At 45.1% G+C, this 18272-nt stretch overlaps 1 protein-coding gene across 1 annotated transcript; it reads left to right on the top strand.

The window, feature by feature from the left end:
* The first annotated feature begins 484 nt into the window (after positions 1 to 484).
* RSAD2 (radical S-adenosyl methionine domain containing 2) lies at positions 485 to 16872 on the top strand. The gene is made up of 6 exons (XM_052649623.1): positions 485 to 836; positions 5570 to 5731; positions 9781 to 10010; positions 12475 to 12624; positions 14758 to 14790; positions 16708 to 16872. The coding sequence occupies exons 1-6, from the start codon at positions 485 to 487 to the stop codon at positions 16870 to 16872; spliced, it is 1092 nt and encodes a 363-aa protein (XP_052505583.1).
* Positions 16873 to 18272: the final 1400 nt, after the last annotated feature.

The raw sequence follows: 18272 nt of genomic DNA, 5'->3' as shown, positions 1-18272 counted from the left end.
CTGATAGAGTCTGCTCTAATCATCTACCCTGCAATCACTCTTCCCTATTTGGCTCTCCGGACAAACTCTCGCTGAGCCCTCGCAAGTAAAGGGCACTGGGGCAGATGCTTCTACAGGTTATGTCCTGCACTAGCAATGCAGCAGCTGCAGAGGTGGCGATGTCTCTGCCTAGCTCTATCACCACTTGCTGGATCCAAATAGAGATTCGAGAGCAGCATGTCCATCCACATCCAGTCTGAACTATTGCTGATTTCAGGAGACGGGGCTGCGCCGCGGGGCAGATAAAAACAGATGTCGGTCCTACTCCTGAGACTTCAGTTTTGGCCCTGTTCCAACTTTCATTTTCGCGAAGAAGGAAATCGAAACTTAACCCTCAGCTGAGCATTAGTCAAGAAAGGTGTGTCCCTCCTCCCGTGTGACAGGGTGCCAGGCATGTATAAAAGCCAGCCTGCAGTTGCAACACAGCCACAGGGCACCTGCCACCATGTGGATGCTGGTACCCGTTGCGTTCGCTCTCAAGATGCTGAGCGTCTTCCTGCAGCCCCTGGGCTCCGTGTGGAGCAGCTTGGGGCCCCTGTTCCTCCAGCTCCGGGCAGCATCTTGGCTGGCAGGGGGCGAGAGGAACCGGCTGCTCCAGGGCAGGAGGGAAGCGGGGGAGCCCAGCAGGGCGGAGGGAGAGGGCGGCGGCGACCTGCCCACTACTCCCACCAGCGTCAATTACCACTTCACGCGCCAGTGCAACTACAAGTGCGGCTTCTGCTTCCACACAGCCAAAACGTCCTTCGTGCTGCCGCTGGAGGAGGCCAAGAGAGGTCTGCTGATGCTGAAAGAAGCAGGTGAGTCCCCAGACCCAGGAAAGCCCTCAGGTGCTCAGCCACTTCGAGAAGGGCAAAGAGGCTGGGGCGGGGGGCGGGGAGGGGAGGGGGCAGGCAGTCCCGGCCAGAGAGGTTTCCCAGGAACTCAGTCCTTCCCAGGACACAGCTGGATGCACTGTGGCCAGAGGAGGTGGGGGCGAGCTGTGGATGGATGCCAAGATCTTCCCAACCTGCAGAGTGGGCTGGCATGGGGGAGCAAAGCATCACCGCTTCTAAGTGAGCAGCGTGGGGAAGGATGCAGGTTGGGAAGTTGTGCCGCTCTCTGAGTTTGTGCACTGAGTTCCCCAGAAACAGCTGATAAGAGCTGCTGACAAATACAAGAACTTTCGACTTAAGAAATGCAATGTTTGGGTTTGTTGTTTGGGATTATTTGCGTGCTCTTATCATGAATATTTAGAGAAGCTGTGTACTATTCAAGCAAGGCAGTGCTTTTGCTCTGGAGACTTGCTCACTGAGTGTCACCGCATCAGTAACAGGCAGGCATCTTAGAGAGAGCCCAGCCAGTCCAGGTCTAAGGTGACCTGCCCTCCTCCTCTCCCGTCTACCTGTCTTCCCTAGAGCACCTCCTAAGCCAGCAACCTCAGCCACATCACCAGCTTCTTTCTCAACCTGCTTAACTCTGCTGCAGACATATAATACGTATTTGCCCTGGCTTGCACACATACTGAACATCACAGTGACCACATCCTGATAAAGAGCAGGTAAATCTGCAGAGAACAGCAGAGTGCCCATAGCTCCTGCCGCCTTCAGCCCCAGCCCTTCCTGCCCGGGGTAACCACTAGCTCCTATTCTGACACCAGCCTTGCCGGATTTGGTACTTTATATGCTGAGAACGTGCAGTAACTTTTACTGGATCTGACGTATTTCACTCCCCATATGTCTGCCCAGTCATCCGCAGCTCATCTAGCACCTGACCCACCTCACCGCCGTTCCCAGTGGCGTCTAGCTCAGCATCTTGGTATTTCTCACCAGGACGGTTGCAGTTCATCTCATTGTCCCTGTGTCCCCATGGAAAGCACGTGATCATACCAAAATATATGTTGGATGCATAACTCCCCCTACTGAACTTCCTTGCCTGGCTTCCAAGCCCAAACTTGTGAGCACAGGCTTGCAGCACCATGTTGCCATCCTCACCCCATTTCCCGAAGGACCCCATGTTATGAGCACATCACGGGACACATTTCTCCCCCAACACCTTCCTCGTGGACCCTGATCGCACTGCTCTCTCTTTCTGGAATGCCAGTCACCCCAAGCTCTGTTAGTGAACTTTCAAAACTCCTTAGAATTATTCCTGGTCCTCTTCATGCAAGATACCTTCCCAGGTGGCAAGCAGTGGTAAAAAACCCACCTGCCAGTTCAGGAAACCCAGGAGGCTGGGGTTTGATCCTTGGGTCAGGAAGATCCCCTGGAGAAGGGTATGGCAACCCACTTCAGTGTTCATGCCTGGAGAATCCCATGGACAGAGGAGCCTGGTGGGCCAAAATCCATGAGGTCACAGTCAGACATGACTGAACCACTAAGTGCATAGTACAGTGCCCTCCAAACCCACCCATGAGGCTGCAAACGGCAACATTTTCATTCTTTTTTACTGCTGAGTAGTATTCCATTGCGTTTATATATACCACCTCTTTACCCATTCCACCTCTGGTAGACACTTTTGAAAAATGGAAAAGCTTTTGGCACAGCAAAGGAAACCATTGAGAGAAGGAAAAGACAACATGAATGAGAAAAGATACTTGCAAATGAGATGACTGATAAGGAATTAATAGCCAACATATACAAACAGCTCAGACAACTGAACATCAATAAACAAACAACTCAGTTAAAAAATGGGCAGAAGAACTAAATAGGCATTTTCCAAAGAGGAAATGCAGATAGCCAACTGTCTGTGTCCATGAAAGGATGCTCAACACCACGAATTATCAGGGAAATGCAAATCAGAACCACAATGAGGGATCATATCTCCTCATGCCAGTCAGAATGGCTACCATTGAAGAGACCACAGATAGCAAACGCTGGGGAGGATGTGGAGACAAGGGAACCCTGGTACCCTGTGGGTGGGAATGTAGATTTGGGCAGACACCGTTCAGAGCAGTATGGTGGTTCCTTAAGAAACTGAAAATAGAATTAGCATGAAAAAAAAGAGTGAACATGTTAGTCCCTCGGTCATGTCCAACTTTCCTTGACCCTATGGACTGTAGCCCGCCAGGCTCCTCTAGGCTCCTCTTTCCAGGGGATTCTCCAGGCAAGAATACTGGAGTGGACTGTCATTCTCTTCTCCAGGGGATCTTCCCAATCCAGGGGTAGAACTCAGGTCTCCTGTATTGCAGGCGGATTCTTTACCACCTGAGTCACCAGGGAAGCCCGGTGACACAACAATATCCCATCTGTGAATATATTAGAAAGAAGTGAAAACACTAATTAAAAGGAAACATGCGCCCCAATGTTCATAGCACACTGCTTACATTGCCAAGGTATGCAAGCAACCTAACAGCCTGCGACAGCATGTTTAAAATCGTGCTCTTTTATTTTACTGTTTTGTTTTTAATACGTGGGTCCCCAAAGAGTTTGAGTTCTAAGACTGAAACTTGACATTCTGTTTATCTTTTTGTCTAGCAAAATATCTAGCAGGTAATAGGAATCAAATGAATTTTTTGAGTAGATGATTTAATGCATGAATGAACAAATGAGAGGGCTGAGGTGGTGGAAAGAACTTAGACTCTTGATTCATAAGGCCAGTATTTGAGTTGCTGCTCCAGCACTCATTAGATGTGCCAAGAAATTTGACTTTCTGACTATCAGTTTAATATTCTTTAAAATATAGAGCAAAATGATAGCTCATATATCGATCTTACAAAGTTTCTACAAGGCACAAATAAATGAATATTCTTGTTTTTTTTAATAGAGCATAAACTATTATAGTTATAAGTAATACATATTGTGACCTCTCAGTTTTAAGCAAATAAAACCAAAGTTAGTTGAGACGGTTAGGGTATAGTATGGGTGGCATGTCCTGTAAGCGAAATTTCTAGTAAATGAAGGAAAATCTATTTTGGTGACTATTAAAATTTAAATTTAGTTTTACATTTAAATTAAGAAAATAAATGTAAATATACATTACATTTAAAATTAAAATTGCTACTCTGGATGAAGAGGCTTCTCTTGTAGCTCAGTTGGTAAAGAATCTGCCTGCAACGCAGGAGACCTGGGTTTGACTCCTAGGTCAGGAAGGAATTCCCTGGAGAAGGAAACGGCAACCCACTCCAGCATTCTTCTTAGAGAATCCCATGGATGGAGGAGCCTGGCAGGCTACAGTCCATGATGTCGCAAGAGTGGGACATGACTAAAACAATAAAACCACCACCACTCTGGAAGAAGATGCTTCCAAAATATATCATCTACTCCTCTGACTTTTACACAGCAGATTGAATAGAATGCAGCCATCATGAGCATCATCACAGCTCTTGACCTGAGCTGTGACAGGATGGATGAGTGTTGCCACCACTATGAATGAATGGCTCCTTTTCTAAGCTCTTAGCCGCATCTCTACATCCCTTTCCTTCAGTCTTCTTGTTCATTCATCCCCTCTGTCCTGCTCCTCAAACTCATCACGGGCTACACTGCTGGCCAACACCCTGTTTCACTTTCCGCAGTTATCTGTCCCTGTTTAATCACACTTTGGGGAACAATATTTTATTGAATAATAATGCTCATCACACAAGCTGCCTCCTAGCATGTTAGCTTATGAAGAGTGAGATGATATAATTTATCTCCTGTCCCACTGCAGAAACATTTGAGAGCAAAACAGGGTGCTGGGAAAAGCAACTGATGAGATGTGGTCTCCGTAAACCACGACTGTCCTGGGAAACCCAGGATGGAGGGCACACTCACTTTAGAAAGATCAAAGGCTTTGGAGCTTGGACCTATGTCCTAGCTCCATTTCTCTCTGTTAGTTCAGCTCAGTTGCTCAGTCATGTCTGACTCTCTGTGACCCCACGGACTGCAGCACACCAGGCCTCTGTGTCCATCACCAACTCCCGGAGTTTATTCAAACTCATGTCTATTGAGTCGGTGATACCATCAAACCATCTCACCCTCTGTTGTCCCCTTCTCCTCCTGCCCTCAGTCTTTCCCAGCATCAGCGTCTTTTCAAATGAGTTAGTCCTTTGCATCAGGTGGCCAAAGTATTGGAGTTTCAGCTTCAGCATCAGTCCTTCCAATGAATATTCAAGACTGATTTCCTTTAGAATGGACTGGTTGGATCTCCTTGCAGTCCAAGGGACTCTCAAGAGTCTTCTCCAACAACACAGTTCAAAAGCATCAATTCTTTGGTGCTCAGCTTTCTTTAGAGTCCAATTCTCACATCCATACATGACTATTGGAAAAATCATAGCCTTGACTAGACCGACCTTTGTTGGCAAAGTAATGTCTCTGGCTTTTTAACATGCTGTCTAGGTTGGTCATAGTTTTTATTCGAAGGAGCAAGCATCTTTTAATTTCATGGCTGCAGTCACCATCTGCAGTGATTTAGGAGCCCTCTAACATAAAGTCTGTCACTGTTTCCCTATCTATTTGCCATTTCTCTCCAGTCTCATTCTATTACCTTGAGAAAACACTACTCTTGCCATTAAAATGATAATGGATGTTGATGAAGTGCTAAAATAGAAGGAAAATCCATGTGCCTTCTGTCCCAGGTATGGAGAAGATCAACTTCTCAGGCGGGGAGCCGTTCCTCCAGGACCGGGGAGAGTACCTGGGCAGGCTGGTGAAGTTCTGCAAGCAGGAGCTGCAGCTGCCCAGCGTCAGCATCGTCAGCAACGGGAGCCTGATCCGCGAGAGCTGGTTCCAGAAGTACGGTGAGCAGCCCCCAGAGCATGTGACTCTGGCCTCTGTCACTGTCGCTCACTGTATTTCCTTCCATCCTGGGCCTTCGGCCTGGCTGCTGGGGATCCGAAGGGAGGGAAAAAGCAAGTATGCTACTTGTAATCTCTCTTCAGGCTGCACGCCAAGTTTCGGTAGGGCTCTCATAAACAAGTATGGCAAAGCAGATAGCAGGACCCACCAGCAGATGCTCCCGTCCATTATCAAAGTAGCTTTAGTTGAGGGGGAAGATGACCACAGTGGACAGTTTTGCAAGCCCTGACCTTATTGTTTCCTATTCATGTTTAATATTTAGAGTGTTTATGGAAATGACTTTATTTTAGTAGTCTCCTGTATAAATTGAGGGATTGGACTAAAACAGTCATTCTCCCCTCTGGCTATGTATTTGGCTACTGAGGAACTTTAAATAAGACATCTCCGCTGGAACTGACCTCCAGACTATTTATTTCAGAGCCTTGTGGTGTGTGGACATTCCAACTTGGGGTGCTCCAAAGGGATTCCACTCTGCAATCAGGGTTACGAACCCCTGGTCTTAAGACTGTTGCTATTTTGTCACTAAGTCGTGTCCTACTCTTTTGTGACCTCATGGATAGTAACCTGCCAGGCTCCTCTGTCCATGGGATTCTCCAGGCAAAAATACTGGAGTGGGTTGCCATTTCCTTCTCCAGGGGCTCTTCCTGACTCAGGGATCAAACCTGTGTCTCCTGCATTGGCAGGTGGATTCTTTACCACTAAGCCACCAGAGAAGCCTGAGACCCTGGAGGTCCCTTAATGCTAATTTTCACATAGATATTAATATTCTTGGAGAAGGAAATGGCAACCCACTCCAGTATCCTTGCCTAGAAAATCTCATGGACACAGGAGCCTGGTGGGCTGCAGTCCATGGGGTTGCACATAGTTGGGCATGACTGAGCGACTAACACTTACACTTATTAATATTCTTAGAGCAGTACCTGGAATTTAGGAAGCATTTGAAAAATGTTAGTTTTTATTACATTTAATTTAATTAATTTATTTAATCTATTCTATTTATTTTGTTTTTTTTAACAGTTTTTTTAATGTTAATTCTTATTGGAGTATAACTGCTTTACAATATTGTGTCAGTTTCTGCTGTACAGCAGAGTGAATTAGCTGTTTGTTTACATGTATCCCCTCTTTTTTTTGATTTCCACCCCATTTAGGTCAGCACAGAGCTCTACTATCATTTTAGTAAACAGTTCTGATTGGACTCTTTGGGTAAAATGTTCTGTGTTTGCTTTCTGTGAGTTGTTTGAGTCTTGAAATCACTCAAAGGGTAGCTGCATGTACGACTTGTTGAGATCTTCACGGGGATCTCTGATGAAACCCTCTTTCCTAAACGATGAAGAAATATGGATGTGGGGGAGGGGAGGGCGGGGTGTGGGGGAGGGGAGGGCGGGGTGTGGGGGAGGGTTGTACTTCCCATCTGGGAAAGGTAAACAGGAGGAGCACAGGGCCACAAGTCAGCAACAAAACACCCGTGAAGGGAGTCACTCAATCAAAGTTGAGCGTCAGAAATTCAAAAGTAAGCTTTGGGAACTGAATTTAGAGAGATAAGATGGGTTATGGAGCCATGTAAGCAGAGAAGACTGAGTTGGGTTTGCTGGCTGTGTCCTGGGCAGTGCGTTCCCTCCAAGACAGCGGTGTGAGGAGTAAGGGCCACGAGCAGTGTTGCACCTTAGGGCAAAAGCTCGGAAGCTGGTCTGGAGAGGCAGTGCAAAGTAGCAAATTTGGAAGTGGCTAAGAATGGCACCCCACTCCAGTACTCTTGCCTGGAAAATCCCATGGGCAGAGAAGCCTGGTAGGCTGCAGTCCATGGGGTCCCAAAGAGTCAGACACAACTGAGCGACTTCACTTTCACGTGTTGGAGAAGGAAATGGCAACCCATTCCAGTGTTCTTGCCTGGAGAATCCCAGGTGCGGCAGAGCCTGGTGGGCTGCCGTCTATGGGGTTGCACAGAGTCAGACACGAATGAAGTGACTTAGCAGCAACAGCAAGAGAAAGGATGAAGCTGAAGCTCCAGTACTTTGACCACCTGATGCGAAGAGTTGACTCTTTGGAGAAGACCCTGATGCTGGGAAAGACTGAAGGCAGGAGAAGTGGGAGACAGAGGATGAGATGGTTAGAGAGCATCACCAACTCAATGGACATAAATTTGACCAAACTCCTGGAGTTAGTGGAGGACAGGAGAGCCTGGCATGCTGCTGTCCGTGGGGTCACAAAGAGTCAGACATGAATGACTTAGTGACTGAAAAACAGCAAATCAAAAAGATCACTGGGGTAGGGAGAAAACAAGAAAGTGTAAGGACTATTCATAGCAGACACTTTGACAGCCAATTGTGAACAACCATTGATTTTTATCCTATTCAGAGATCAGGATTAGTGTTGCCATATGCTCAGACTATTCAAGATACATCCTAAATCTACAGTCTATTTTTTTACACCTTTTATTTTGTATTAGAGTATGTTCCATGTGCTCAGTCGCTCAGTCATGTCAGACTCTGCAACCCCGTGGACTATATAGCGGGCCAAGCCCCTCTGCCCATGGACTTTCCCAGGCAAGAACACTGGAGTGGGTTGCCATTTCCTCCTCCAGTTTAGTTATACATAAATCTATTTTTTCTCGAATTCTTTTTCCCATTTAGGTTATTAAAGAGTACTGAGCAGAGTTCCCTGTGCTGCATAGTAGGTCCCTGTTGGTTGTCTGTTTTAAACATAGCAGTGTGTCCAGGTCAGTCCCAAGTGCTTTCACTTTGTCAATCGCAGATCCGAGGCTGTCGCTGCCCTGCTCCCTCCTGGTGATCATGCATTCATTCTCTAAGTCAGTGAGTCTGTTTCCATTTTGTGAATAAGTTCACGTGTATCATTTTTAAGATTCTGCAATACAAGCCCTGTCATTCCATGTTTCTCTTTTTCTGCCCGACTTCACTCAGTATGACAATTTCTAGGTCCATCCATGTTGCTGCTGTGGCATTATTTCATTCTTTTTAATGACTATGTTCAATCTCCCAAATAAAACTATTTAAAAATGAAATATTTTTGTTACCAAGTCCAAGCTCGCTCTGCTCACCACACGACAGGCTTTAAAATCGGGAGAGGAGGTGTCGAGACAAGAAATAAGGACTTGACTCCAAAAGCTGGCAGAAGGACCAGATCGCAGATTGTCTCAAAATAACCATCTCATTGGGGTCTGGAGGAGATGAGGAATAAAGTAAAAAGGCCCCAGATTTTGCAATTATTCCCGCAAGGGCCCTCAGGAAGGGGGTGTATATGTTTCTTTTCTCTTGCAGGTGGACAAGTTCAGGGTGTTTCTTCGAACAAAAGCATTTTGGTTTAACATTCAGGCAGAGGGGCAGGGTTCTCCAAGGCAGGCCATTGTGTATGGACAGGATTCTTTTAGTGAACAATAGCAAACAGAAGCAAACGTTAGAGTAAAAGACAAAGAGCTGACCTGTAGTCAGATTTAGCTCTTGTAACATTTTTAAATGTCTGGAGGAACAAACAAAAGATTTTTGCCTACTTCTGTGGTCCCTAAGGCTCCAGTTCTCCACCTCTGGCTTGAAAGCCTGTGCTCTTTTTTTATATATATAATTTTATTTCTCTGTTTTTGGCTGTGCTGACTTCCCTGCTGTGCGGGCTTTCTCTAGTTTTGGGCACCAGAGGATACTCTTCCTTGTGGTGCGCAGGCTTCTCATCACAGCGGCTTCTCGTGGTGCGAAGCACAGGCTCAGGGGTGCCTAGGCTTCTGTCGCTGTGGCCTCTGGGCTTGGAGCCCAAGCTGAGTAGTGGTACTCGGGCTTGGTTGCTCTTGGTTGCTTGGAAGAGGCATGTGGGCATCTTCCTAGATCAGGGAGTGAACCCATGTCTCCTGCGTTGGCAGGCCGATTCTTTCCCAGTCAGCCACCAGGGAAGCCCAAAAGCCTATGCTTTCATCCTTGGATGGAAAAGCTTAACAAAAGTGTTCATCCTTGGACAGAAAAGCCTAACAGTGATCGTTTTCCCTCAGGTGAATATTTGGACATTCTCGCCATCTCCTGTGACAGCTTTGACGAGCAGGTCAACGTCCTTATCGGCCGTGGTCAAGGAAAGAAGAACCACGTGGAAAATCTCCAGAAACTGAGGACATGGTGTAAGGAATACAGAGTGGCCTTCAAGATAAACTCAGTCATCAATCGATTCAACGTGGACGAGGATATGAAGGAACAGATAAATGCGCTGAACCCCGTCCGCTGGAAGGTACCAACCGCACTGCTTTTGTGGTTGTAATGAAGTGAACGTTCAGGAGAGATTTGCTTCAGGGACAGCCAAAATGATAAGGATACAGAAAACTCTGGACTCAGAGAGCTAGTTGGGTTTGGTCCTTCTTTCTGCTAGACTTAAAATCTGCTTCTGAGGACTCATCCCATACGCACTGTCCTGAAATAGCTTAGCAGGAGGACTTGTGTGAATATGTCGGGTTTGTTTTGTTTTTTGTTTTTGGTAAAGATTTCTTTATTTTTGACTGTGCTGGGTCTTTACTGCGGCATGAACTTTTTTCTAATTGCAGCGATGAGGGGCTGCTCTCTAGGAGCAGTGCGTGAGCTTCTCATTACAGTGGCTTCTCTTGCTGCAGAGCACAGGCTTTAGACTTCAGTAGTTGGCAGCATGTGGACTCAGGATTTGCAGCTCCTGGGCCCAGTAGTTGTGGTGCATGGGTTCAGTGGCTCCAAGGCAAGTGGGATCTTCCCAGGTCAGGGATTGAACTTGCATCCTTTGCATGGCAAGGAGGTTTCTTTATCACTGGACCACCAAGGAAGCCCCTGAATATGTGTTCTTAACAATCTGCCCTGGTCATTTTCATGCAGGGATCCATGAAAGTCTGTGACTGGACTCCAGACTAATGCAACTGAAGATAGGATGTAGAATTCAATTCTAGCAAGGAAAAGAGAGGAAGAAAACTCATGTAATATGAAGCTTTGTCTGCTGGGATAAAGTGGGAAGGCGAAATGGAAAAGGTTTAGTTCTGCCAAAAAACCAGGAAGACTTCATGTAAGAGGCAGTATTTGACTCCCTCTCTAGCAGATGAGTCTTCCTTGACTCAGATGGTAAAAAATCCACCTGCACTGCAGGCCACCTGGATTTAATCCCTAGGTCTGGAAGATCCTCTGGAGGAGGAATGACAACCCACTCCAGTATTCTTGCCTAGAGAATCCCATGGACACAGGAGCCTGGCGGGCTATGGTTCATGGGGTTTCAAAGAGTCAGACATGACTGAAGCGACTTAGCAGGCATGCATGCACAAAATGGCTTAAAATCTAAAGGGAAAACCTCAAAATTAAAGTGTTAAACATTTTAGGAAGCCTATTTCACCTGGTATATTTCATCATTTAAATCTAAAATGTAGTAAGAAACAATATATATTTCTACATAAAGGTTTAAAAACTACTTTTAAAAATACCATAGTATATATACTAACAATAAAATTCTGATCTAAAAAATTGAAAATTTATAGGCAGATATATTATAAATGGCTTCCCAGGTGGTACTAGTTATAAAGAATGTGCCTGCCAATGCAGGAGATGCAAGATATGTGCATCTCAGGAAGATTCCTGGGTCAGGAAGATTCCCTCATTAAGAGGGCATGGAAACCCACTCCAGTATTCTTGTCTGGAGAAACCCATGGACAGAAGAGCCTGGTGGGCTACAGTCCACGGAGTCGCAGAGTTGGACACAACTGAGTGACTGAGCACGCATATTATAAACCTGATTATTTTGTATCAAAGAACTACGACATAGATAATACATAAAAATCACTTCTATTCCTCAAGTCACCAAAAACTGTTCATCTCAATAGGTATAGCTAGCTAATGTTCCAAACCCAAAGGCTAGAGATGCCCCCAAAAGTAATAGTTAAGGAGTTCCTCTCCTACACTTTCCAATTCTAATTCTGTTCATCTCATGAAGATTATTTTTAGAACACTAAGAGAGATTTCTAGATATATAAAATATTCTTATAAATTTACATTGATTTCAGCTGAAGTTTCTAATTTTGTAAAAGATGCTGAATTACCCAGTGTTGATCCCCTGGAGAAGGAAATGGCAACCCACTCCAGTATCCTTGCCTGGAAAATTCCATGGACGGAGGAGCCTAGCAGACTACAGTCCATGAGGTCACAAAGAGTTGGACACGACTGAGCAAGTTCACCTCATTTCACTCATATTATGAAAAAAAAAAAAAAGATTTAGATCAAATATAACCTAGATCAATTTTTTAAAAATTTATATTTTGGGAATATTTGGGCTTTTAGTACCATATTCCCAAATTTCAGGGCACATTTTCATGTTGCCAGAGCAGTGTCTTTCTAGAGTGTTCCTCAGTTGAACAAGTCTTCTCTGCTGGGCTTCCCTGGTGACTCAGATGGTAAAGAACCCGCCTGCAATGTGGGAGACTTGCGTTCGATCCCTGGGTCAAGAAGATCTCCTAGAGAAGGAAGTGTGTGCTCACTCCAGTATGCTTGTCTGGGAAATCCCATGGACAGGGGAGCATGGTGGGCTGCAGTCCACAGTCCACGGGGTCGCCAAGAGTCAGACACAACTGAGCAACTAACAGTTTCACTCTCTCTGCTCTGGAGGGATGAAGCTGGGTTCAGAGGGAAATGCAATCTGGGATAAAAGGTGGTGAAAAGCTCTTTAGGAGGCCAACACTACCCTTGTGTTCCAGGTCTTCCAGTGTCTCATAATTGAGGGTGAGAATTCTGGAGAAGATGCTCTGAGAGAAGCAGAACGGTTCGTGATCAGCGATGAGGAGTTTGAAGCGTTCTTAGATCGCCACAAGGACGTGTCCTGCTTGGTGCCCGAGTCTAACCAGAAGGTTAGAAAGTGAACTTTCTAAGCACATTAAAGTGTATTAATAGAAAGTGAACATCATTTTGTTTCCCATCACACACGTAGCTCCAAAGGGAAAAGCGTCTCCATCAAGGGCTGCCCATGCGGGGATGTGGGAGGGTTTCGTGGAGAGAGGGGAGGAGTCTCATGGTAGATATAGAAGCTGTACTAAATCTTCAGGTTTCCAGTGAGAACAGTGGGTATGTCTTGTTAGCACAAGTGCATATGTCCTGTAGATTAAACCATGCCAGCCAAAGCATGTCTACCCTGCGGAGCTTCCACAGAGGAAATAATCAGAGTGTTCTCTGAAGCCAAAGGAAAAAAGAACTCCTTGTTCAAAGCTATGTTCCTGCAGTGTTAAGGAGAAGAGTAAAAAAAACTTGAAGGTACTTAACATACAGAGAACAGGTAAACTCATGTTGTCAGTATGGGGTGTTATACTGACTAAATAGCATAGTTCAGAGGACATTAGGGAGCCAGGATAAATTTGCATGATATGATGTTGGGTGCAGATAAAGAACAACAGCCAAATCCATTCGACCTTTAATCCTAGTGTGCACGGGTATGTGTGTACACATCCCGTGGTCGTCTTGGGGTAATGGATTATCAATCATTTTTGTTTACTTTGATAACTCTTCGGACTTTAAATTTTTCTAAAACAGGTAGTTTTGTTATTTTTCAACTATTTAACAATCAAAAGCTTTCCCCATCTTCCCCCGAAGAATAAACAGGCAGCAAAATCTCTCCCTCACATGCTTATATCATATTGGAAATTCCAGAACAAGGACTCATTCCTTATGCTTTAGACTCCTAAGTCATGTTGACCAGAGCATGAATAAGAAAATCCCCAGATGGGGGTCAGAGCAGCTTTCAAAAAGAGGACAGAGAACAGAGGAGAAGACTCCTATGTCCGCACTGTTGTATTTGACTTTTTAGAAATTGTCTTAATTATGCAGTTAATGTAAGATCAAAGAAAATATAAGTTTTAGTAAGCATTAAATACTTGGTGAGTTGTTCACAGAGGGGCCATGAGCCATCACTCCCCCATTTCAGAAACACAGGGGCCTGAGTCATAGAGTTACCTGACCTCACCATGTCAGAGGCAGGATTAATGGACCTCACCTACATCAGTGAAAGGTTTAACTGACCTCACCCATGTCAGAGGTAAAGTTAGCTGACCTCTGCTGTGTGAGAGGCAAGGCTGGGCTGACTTTACCTATGTCAAGGTATAAAGTGAGGTGAACTAAAGTTGCCGTAGAGACCAAACAGCCTACAAGACTGAAAAATATTTACAATCTGGCCTTTATACAAACACATGTGCAGACCCGAACCTCTGTGGGCATGTATGGAGGGTACAGCTTCCTACAGAAGTACAGATACACCCTCCACATACCTCTGAAAGGCGTCACTAGTTACGAGGCATGAAAGCAATGTTCAAGTCCTCAGTAAGCTCCCAGGTAATAGCATTAAAGGGCTTCCCAGGTGGCGCTAGTGGTAAAGAACCTGGCTGCCAATCCAGGAGTCATAAGAGACACAGGTTCAATCCCTGGGCTGGGAAGATCCCCCAGAGAAAGAACTGGCAACCCACTCCAGTATTCATGCCCAGAGAATCCCATAAACAGAGGAGCCTGGGGGACTACAGTCCATGGGGTGGCAAAGAGTCAGACACGGCTGAAGCAACTTAGTGCACAGGCAGTAGCATTAAAGAGGTTCTGCTTTATTCACTGAAAAGGGGTTGCATGTCACACACACAAGGAACATTGAACAGTGAAGGACGGGGCACTCCAAGATCTGGAGGGCATGGAGAGTTAGCCTGGGGGCTTCCTTGTCAGAGGTGCTTTCAGAGAGCCCTGTGACCCTTCCAGCAGACGCAGAGGCCAGCTTGCTGGAATATGTTGGAATCTGAAGACACAGATAGATTGCCCGGGTAGAGGGCATTTTGGGTGGGGGCGGGGCCCTGGCAGGTGGCTTACCTTGTGGAGATGAATCCAAAGACGCTCAGGAGTTTTGAAAAATGGTGACTCCAGAGATAAGGCTAAACAAACACATGAACATTGTAAGGCAGACGTACTGAAAAATATGCCTGAAACTAAATTTGTCTGTAATTTCTCCTTTGCAGATGAGAGATTCCTACCTTATTCTGGATGAATATGTGAGTATTTCTAGTGCATCATAAAATGATCCCTTAAAAGTTAGCTAAGCAGCAAGGCCAGAGTTGAGTTACAATCAGCATAACCGTTTAACCCCTATTCGTTCTTTTTAGCCAGCATTTCTTATTCTTATTGTCACTGATTAGCATCAATATTATAGAGCCCTGACTTCATCCACTGTGTCCATCTTGGAGCTAAGGCGTTGGGCAGGTCTTGGCTTGAACACGGTGCCCACGTTTGCATGACCACCCTCCCCCCTCCGCCACTAAACGGTGTCTTCCCTGTGGGCATGGGTCCATGGAAGTTGCGTGGAGCTGACATCACACAAGGCAGAACCCCCTCTGTTATGCCATCTTTGGCTGGCTTCTTTGGTCACGGGGCACCAGGGGTTCTTTGCAAGAAGGACATGTCACAAGTCACATTATTGCCTTTAATTCCTCTGATGCTGCCGACTTATCTCTAACAGATAGCCGTCGGCTTTGGGGTGAAGAGGTTGCAGAGTCCCCTAAAGCCACCGATACATTCCTATGCCACTGCCTTCCGAGGGAAAAGATAGCCCGGCATTCTCAAAACTGAAAAATCACTTTCCCTTTCCCTCTGTCTCTTCTGTTTTTGTCCCAATTCAGAAACTTTGGCCAACATTTCTAGCACAGGACAAGTACTTCCATTCAAAGACCTGTTTTTAAGAAATGAGTTCCAAGAAGAACAGTGGCTTTTCCATATTTAAGTTGGATTTGGTGTTTCAAGAAATGCTTCCTGTGACTTTTGACACTTTATTATTTTCAAGTTAATCAGTGATGCTTCACAGTCATTCACTTTTTTGTCAATATGAGCTTTCTTTACAGAGCAGAGGGGTAAGGGTGGTAACACAAGTGTTTAGTTTATGGGTTCAAGGTAGAGAGGAAAAGTCAAACGGAATTTGTTTTTGGAGTATCCTAACTGCCTTGGGATTTTTACCAATGTTCCTTCAAAATTCTCTGGTATCTGCATAGTTGGAACAAACAGAGTGGGAGCAAAATTTACTTTTGGCAATTTAAGAGCATTTTTATTAGGTAAGAATTACTATAAAATGCTCTGTGCCATGGTAGGTCATAAGGTATGAAGATCTGGTTCCTCGCTCCAAGATGCTTAACTTAGGATAAAAACCAAGACCCTTGGACTTCCCTGGTGGCTCAGTGGCAAAGAACCTGACTGCCAATGCACGAGATGCGGGTTCAATCCCTGATCCGGGAAGATCCCCTGGAGGAGGAAATGGCAACCCACTCCAGTGTTCCTGCCTGGGAAATCCCACAGACAGAGGAGCTTGGCAGGCTGCAGTCCATGGGGAAAGCAAAGAGCCGGACAGGCTGAGTGAGCAAGCAACAACACCAAGACCCTTAACAGGGCACATGACGCTTCTTGATATGGGACCTGCCTGGCTCCGTAGTGCCTTTTCGTACAACTTTCTCTCCCTTTCTTAAAAGAACACTTTATTATTCTTCGCTTATTTGTGCACACACAGTTTTCACACCAGCAATATCACCTACCTGAAATTTCCCAAACTCACTGTTTTTTCTGGGCTTTAGCAATACTACTCTCTCCGGCTTACAATTTCAAAACACAACTCAAATGTTCAGCATCTTTTGGAAGCCTTTCCAGATTACCCTACCCTCCAATGGAGGGATACGTACATGTATACAATTCTGGTTATCCTGCACTTACCTGGTCTAATGTGTTCAGATGGGTGATGGGAGCTGGTTGAGAGCAGAGATGCTGTCCAATGGGCTCAGCATCCCCAGGGGAGCATCTCGCTTATAGGTCTCCACAAACATTTGTTGGAATGATTGGAATATCCAGAATCATTTTGAGCTGATCCCTCTAGTTGAGTTTTATAGGAAAATTATATGGAAATATTCTAACTTTTGTCCTGAACTTCCTAGATGCGCTTCCTGAACTGTAGAAATGGTCGGAAGGATCCTTCCAAGTCCATCTTGGACGTGGGTGTAGAAGAAGCTATAAAATTCAGTGGCTTTGATGAGAAGATGTTTCTAAAGCGAGGAGGGAAATATGTGTGGAGCAAAGCAGATCTGAAGTTAGACTGGTGAAGCTGAGCTGGTGAAGCTGGAAGCTGGACCACCCTCTGCCCACCTGTGGGGACCACCTTGGGACTCTGTGTGTGGCTGCCCCCCTTCTGATGGGCACTTCTCAGGGGCCCCAAATCCCATTTTCATTGCACGTGGAATCTGCTTGTCTGTGGTAACTGAACCTACACAAATAACTTAGATAAGTGAAATCCGTAGCTCATACAAGACAATTAACCTTAGTTAATCAGCTTATTTTGCATTTAATGTTCGAATAGTATTTACTGTGACTCCTGTGTTTCTGTTTTGGAGTTGTTTCCCTAGTCCTTTCAGTTGACAGTTATTTTCCCATCTGGAAAAATTAGGAAGTCTCTCCACCTGTGGGGAAGCTTTTTATTTCTCAGCCTTTATATCATTGCAACCTTGGATATTTAACTAGAAGTTGAGAAATAGTCCATACATATTTCAAAAAAATAAGAAATGCTCATCTTATCAGGCTTTGGTGAGACCCAGAAAGAGATAATCTGTAGCCCATACTGACTATGCCAGGAATGTGAGCCATCTCCCTTTAGTTTTCCAAGATTCTTAACAAAACCGAGGTGTGCTTTACGCTTTGTGATGGAGTTGATGCAAGGTCAGGGCTTGGGTTGCCGTGGGGATCCTCTGAGCCTGCAGGCAACGGCATTGTTTATTTGCTTGGCTGTCTGCACATCACTGGAAACAGAGTTTCCTGGATGGGCATGATCCTGTTGGCAAAAGCACCTGGTGACGGTGGAGCAGGGGTTTGAGATTGGACCTGGCTTTTCTGTGCATAAAGCTGTGGCACAAAGCTACCATTTCCCACTGAACTCTGAACCACTTGAAATAAGAATGTACTCTAGGGCAATGTGAGAAAGTTCCAGAGCTTTCTCTTCTTGCTAAGAAAGAGCTCGAGGAAAAACGTTATTTGAATTGGGTCAAGGAACAAAACCCTCTTCTGGTGGAAATACCACCTGAACTTTATTCATGTAACCTAGACACTATCCCATTGCCTGGGAAGTAATAATTTCCTATCGTTGCTCTAAAACAGCAAAATCACGGACAATTTTTTTGCTCAAAGAATTCTTTAATTAATAATTCAGCTGCCGTTTTGGCCACTAGATGGCATCTAAATGTTGCCTGATTCTGTTAAGCCCCCATGTAGAAATTCTACTTCAGAATCTTTTTTTTAAGACTTGCAGATTTTGAAAGTTTGGTTTAAGTGACTTTTTTTTCCTCAGAAAAGATATCCCTACTTCAAATGTTAAGTCACTGTGATTCAAATGAAATATGAAGTGAATTTCTCTCAACCTGAGGGAAACTGCATTTCTCTTTCCCCAAAGAGAAATAATGTAAAGTAAAACACTGCACGTGAGAAAAATGAAAAAAATATGTATATAAGAGAA

This window comes from Budorcas taxicolor, chromosome 11 (genome assembly GCF_023091745.1).
Source record: "Budorcas taxicolor isolate Tak-1 chromosome 11, Takin1.1, whole genome shotgun sequence".
Lineage (NCBI taxonomy): Eukaryota > Metazoa > Chordata > Mammalia > Artiodactyla > Bovidae > Budorcas > Budorcas taxicolor.
This window is presented reverse-complemented; position numbering and strand designations above follow the sequence as displayed.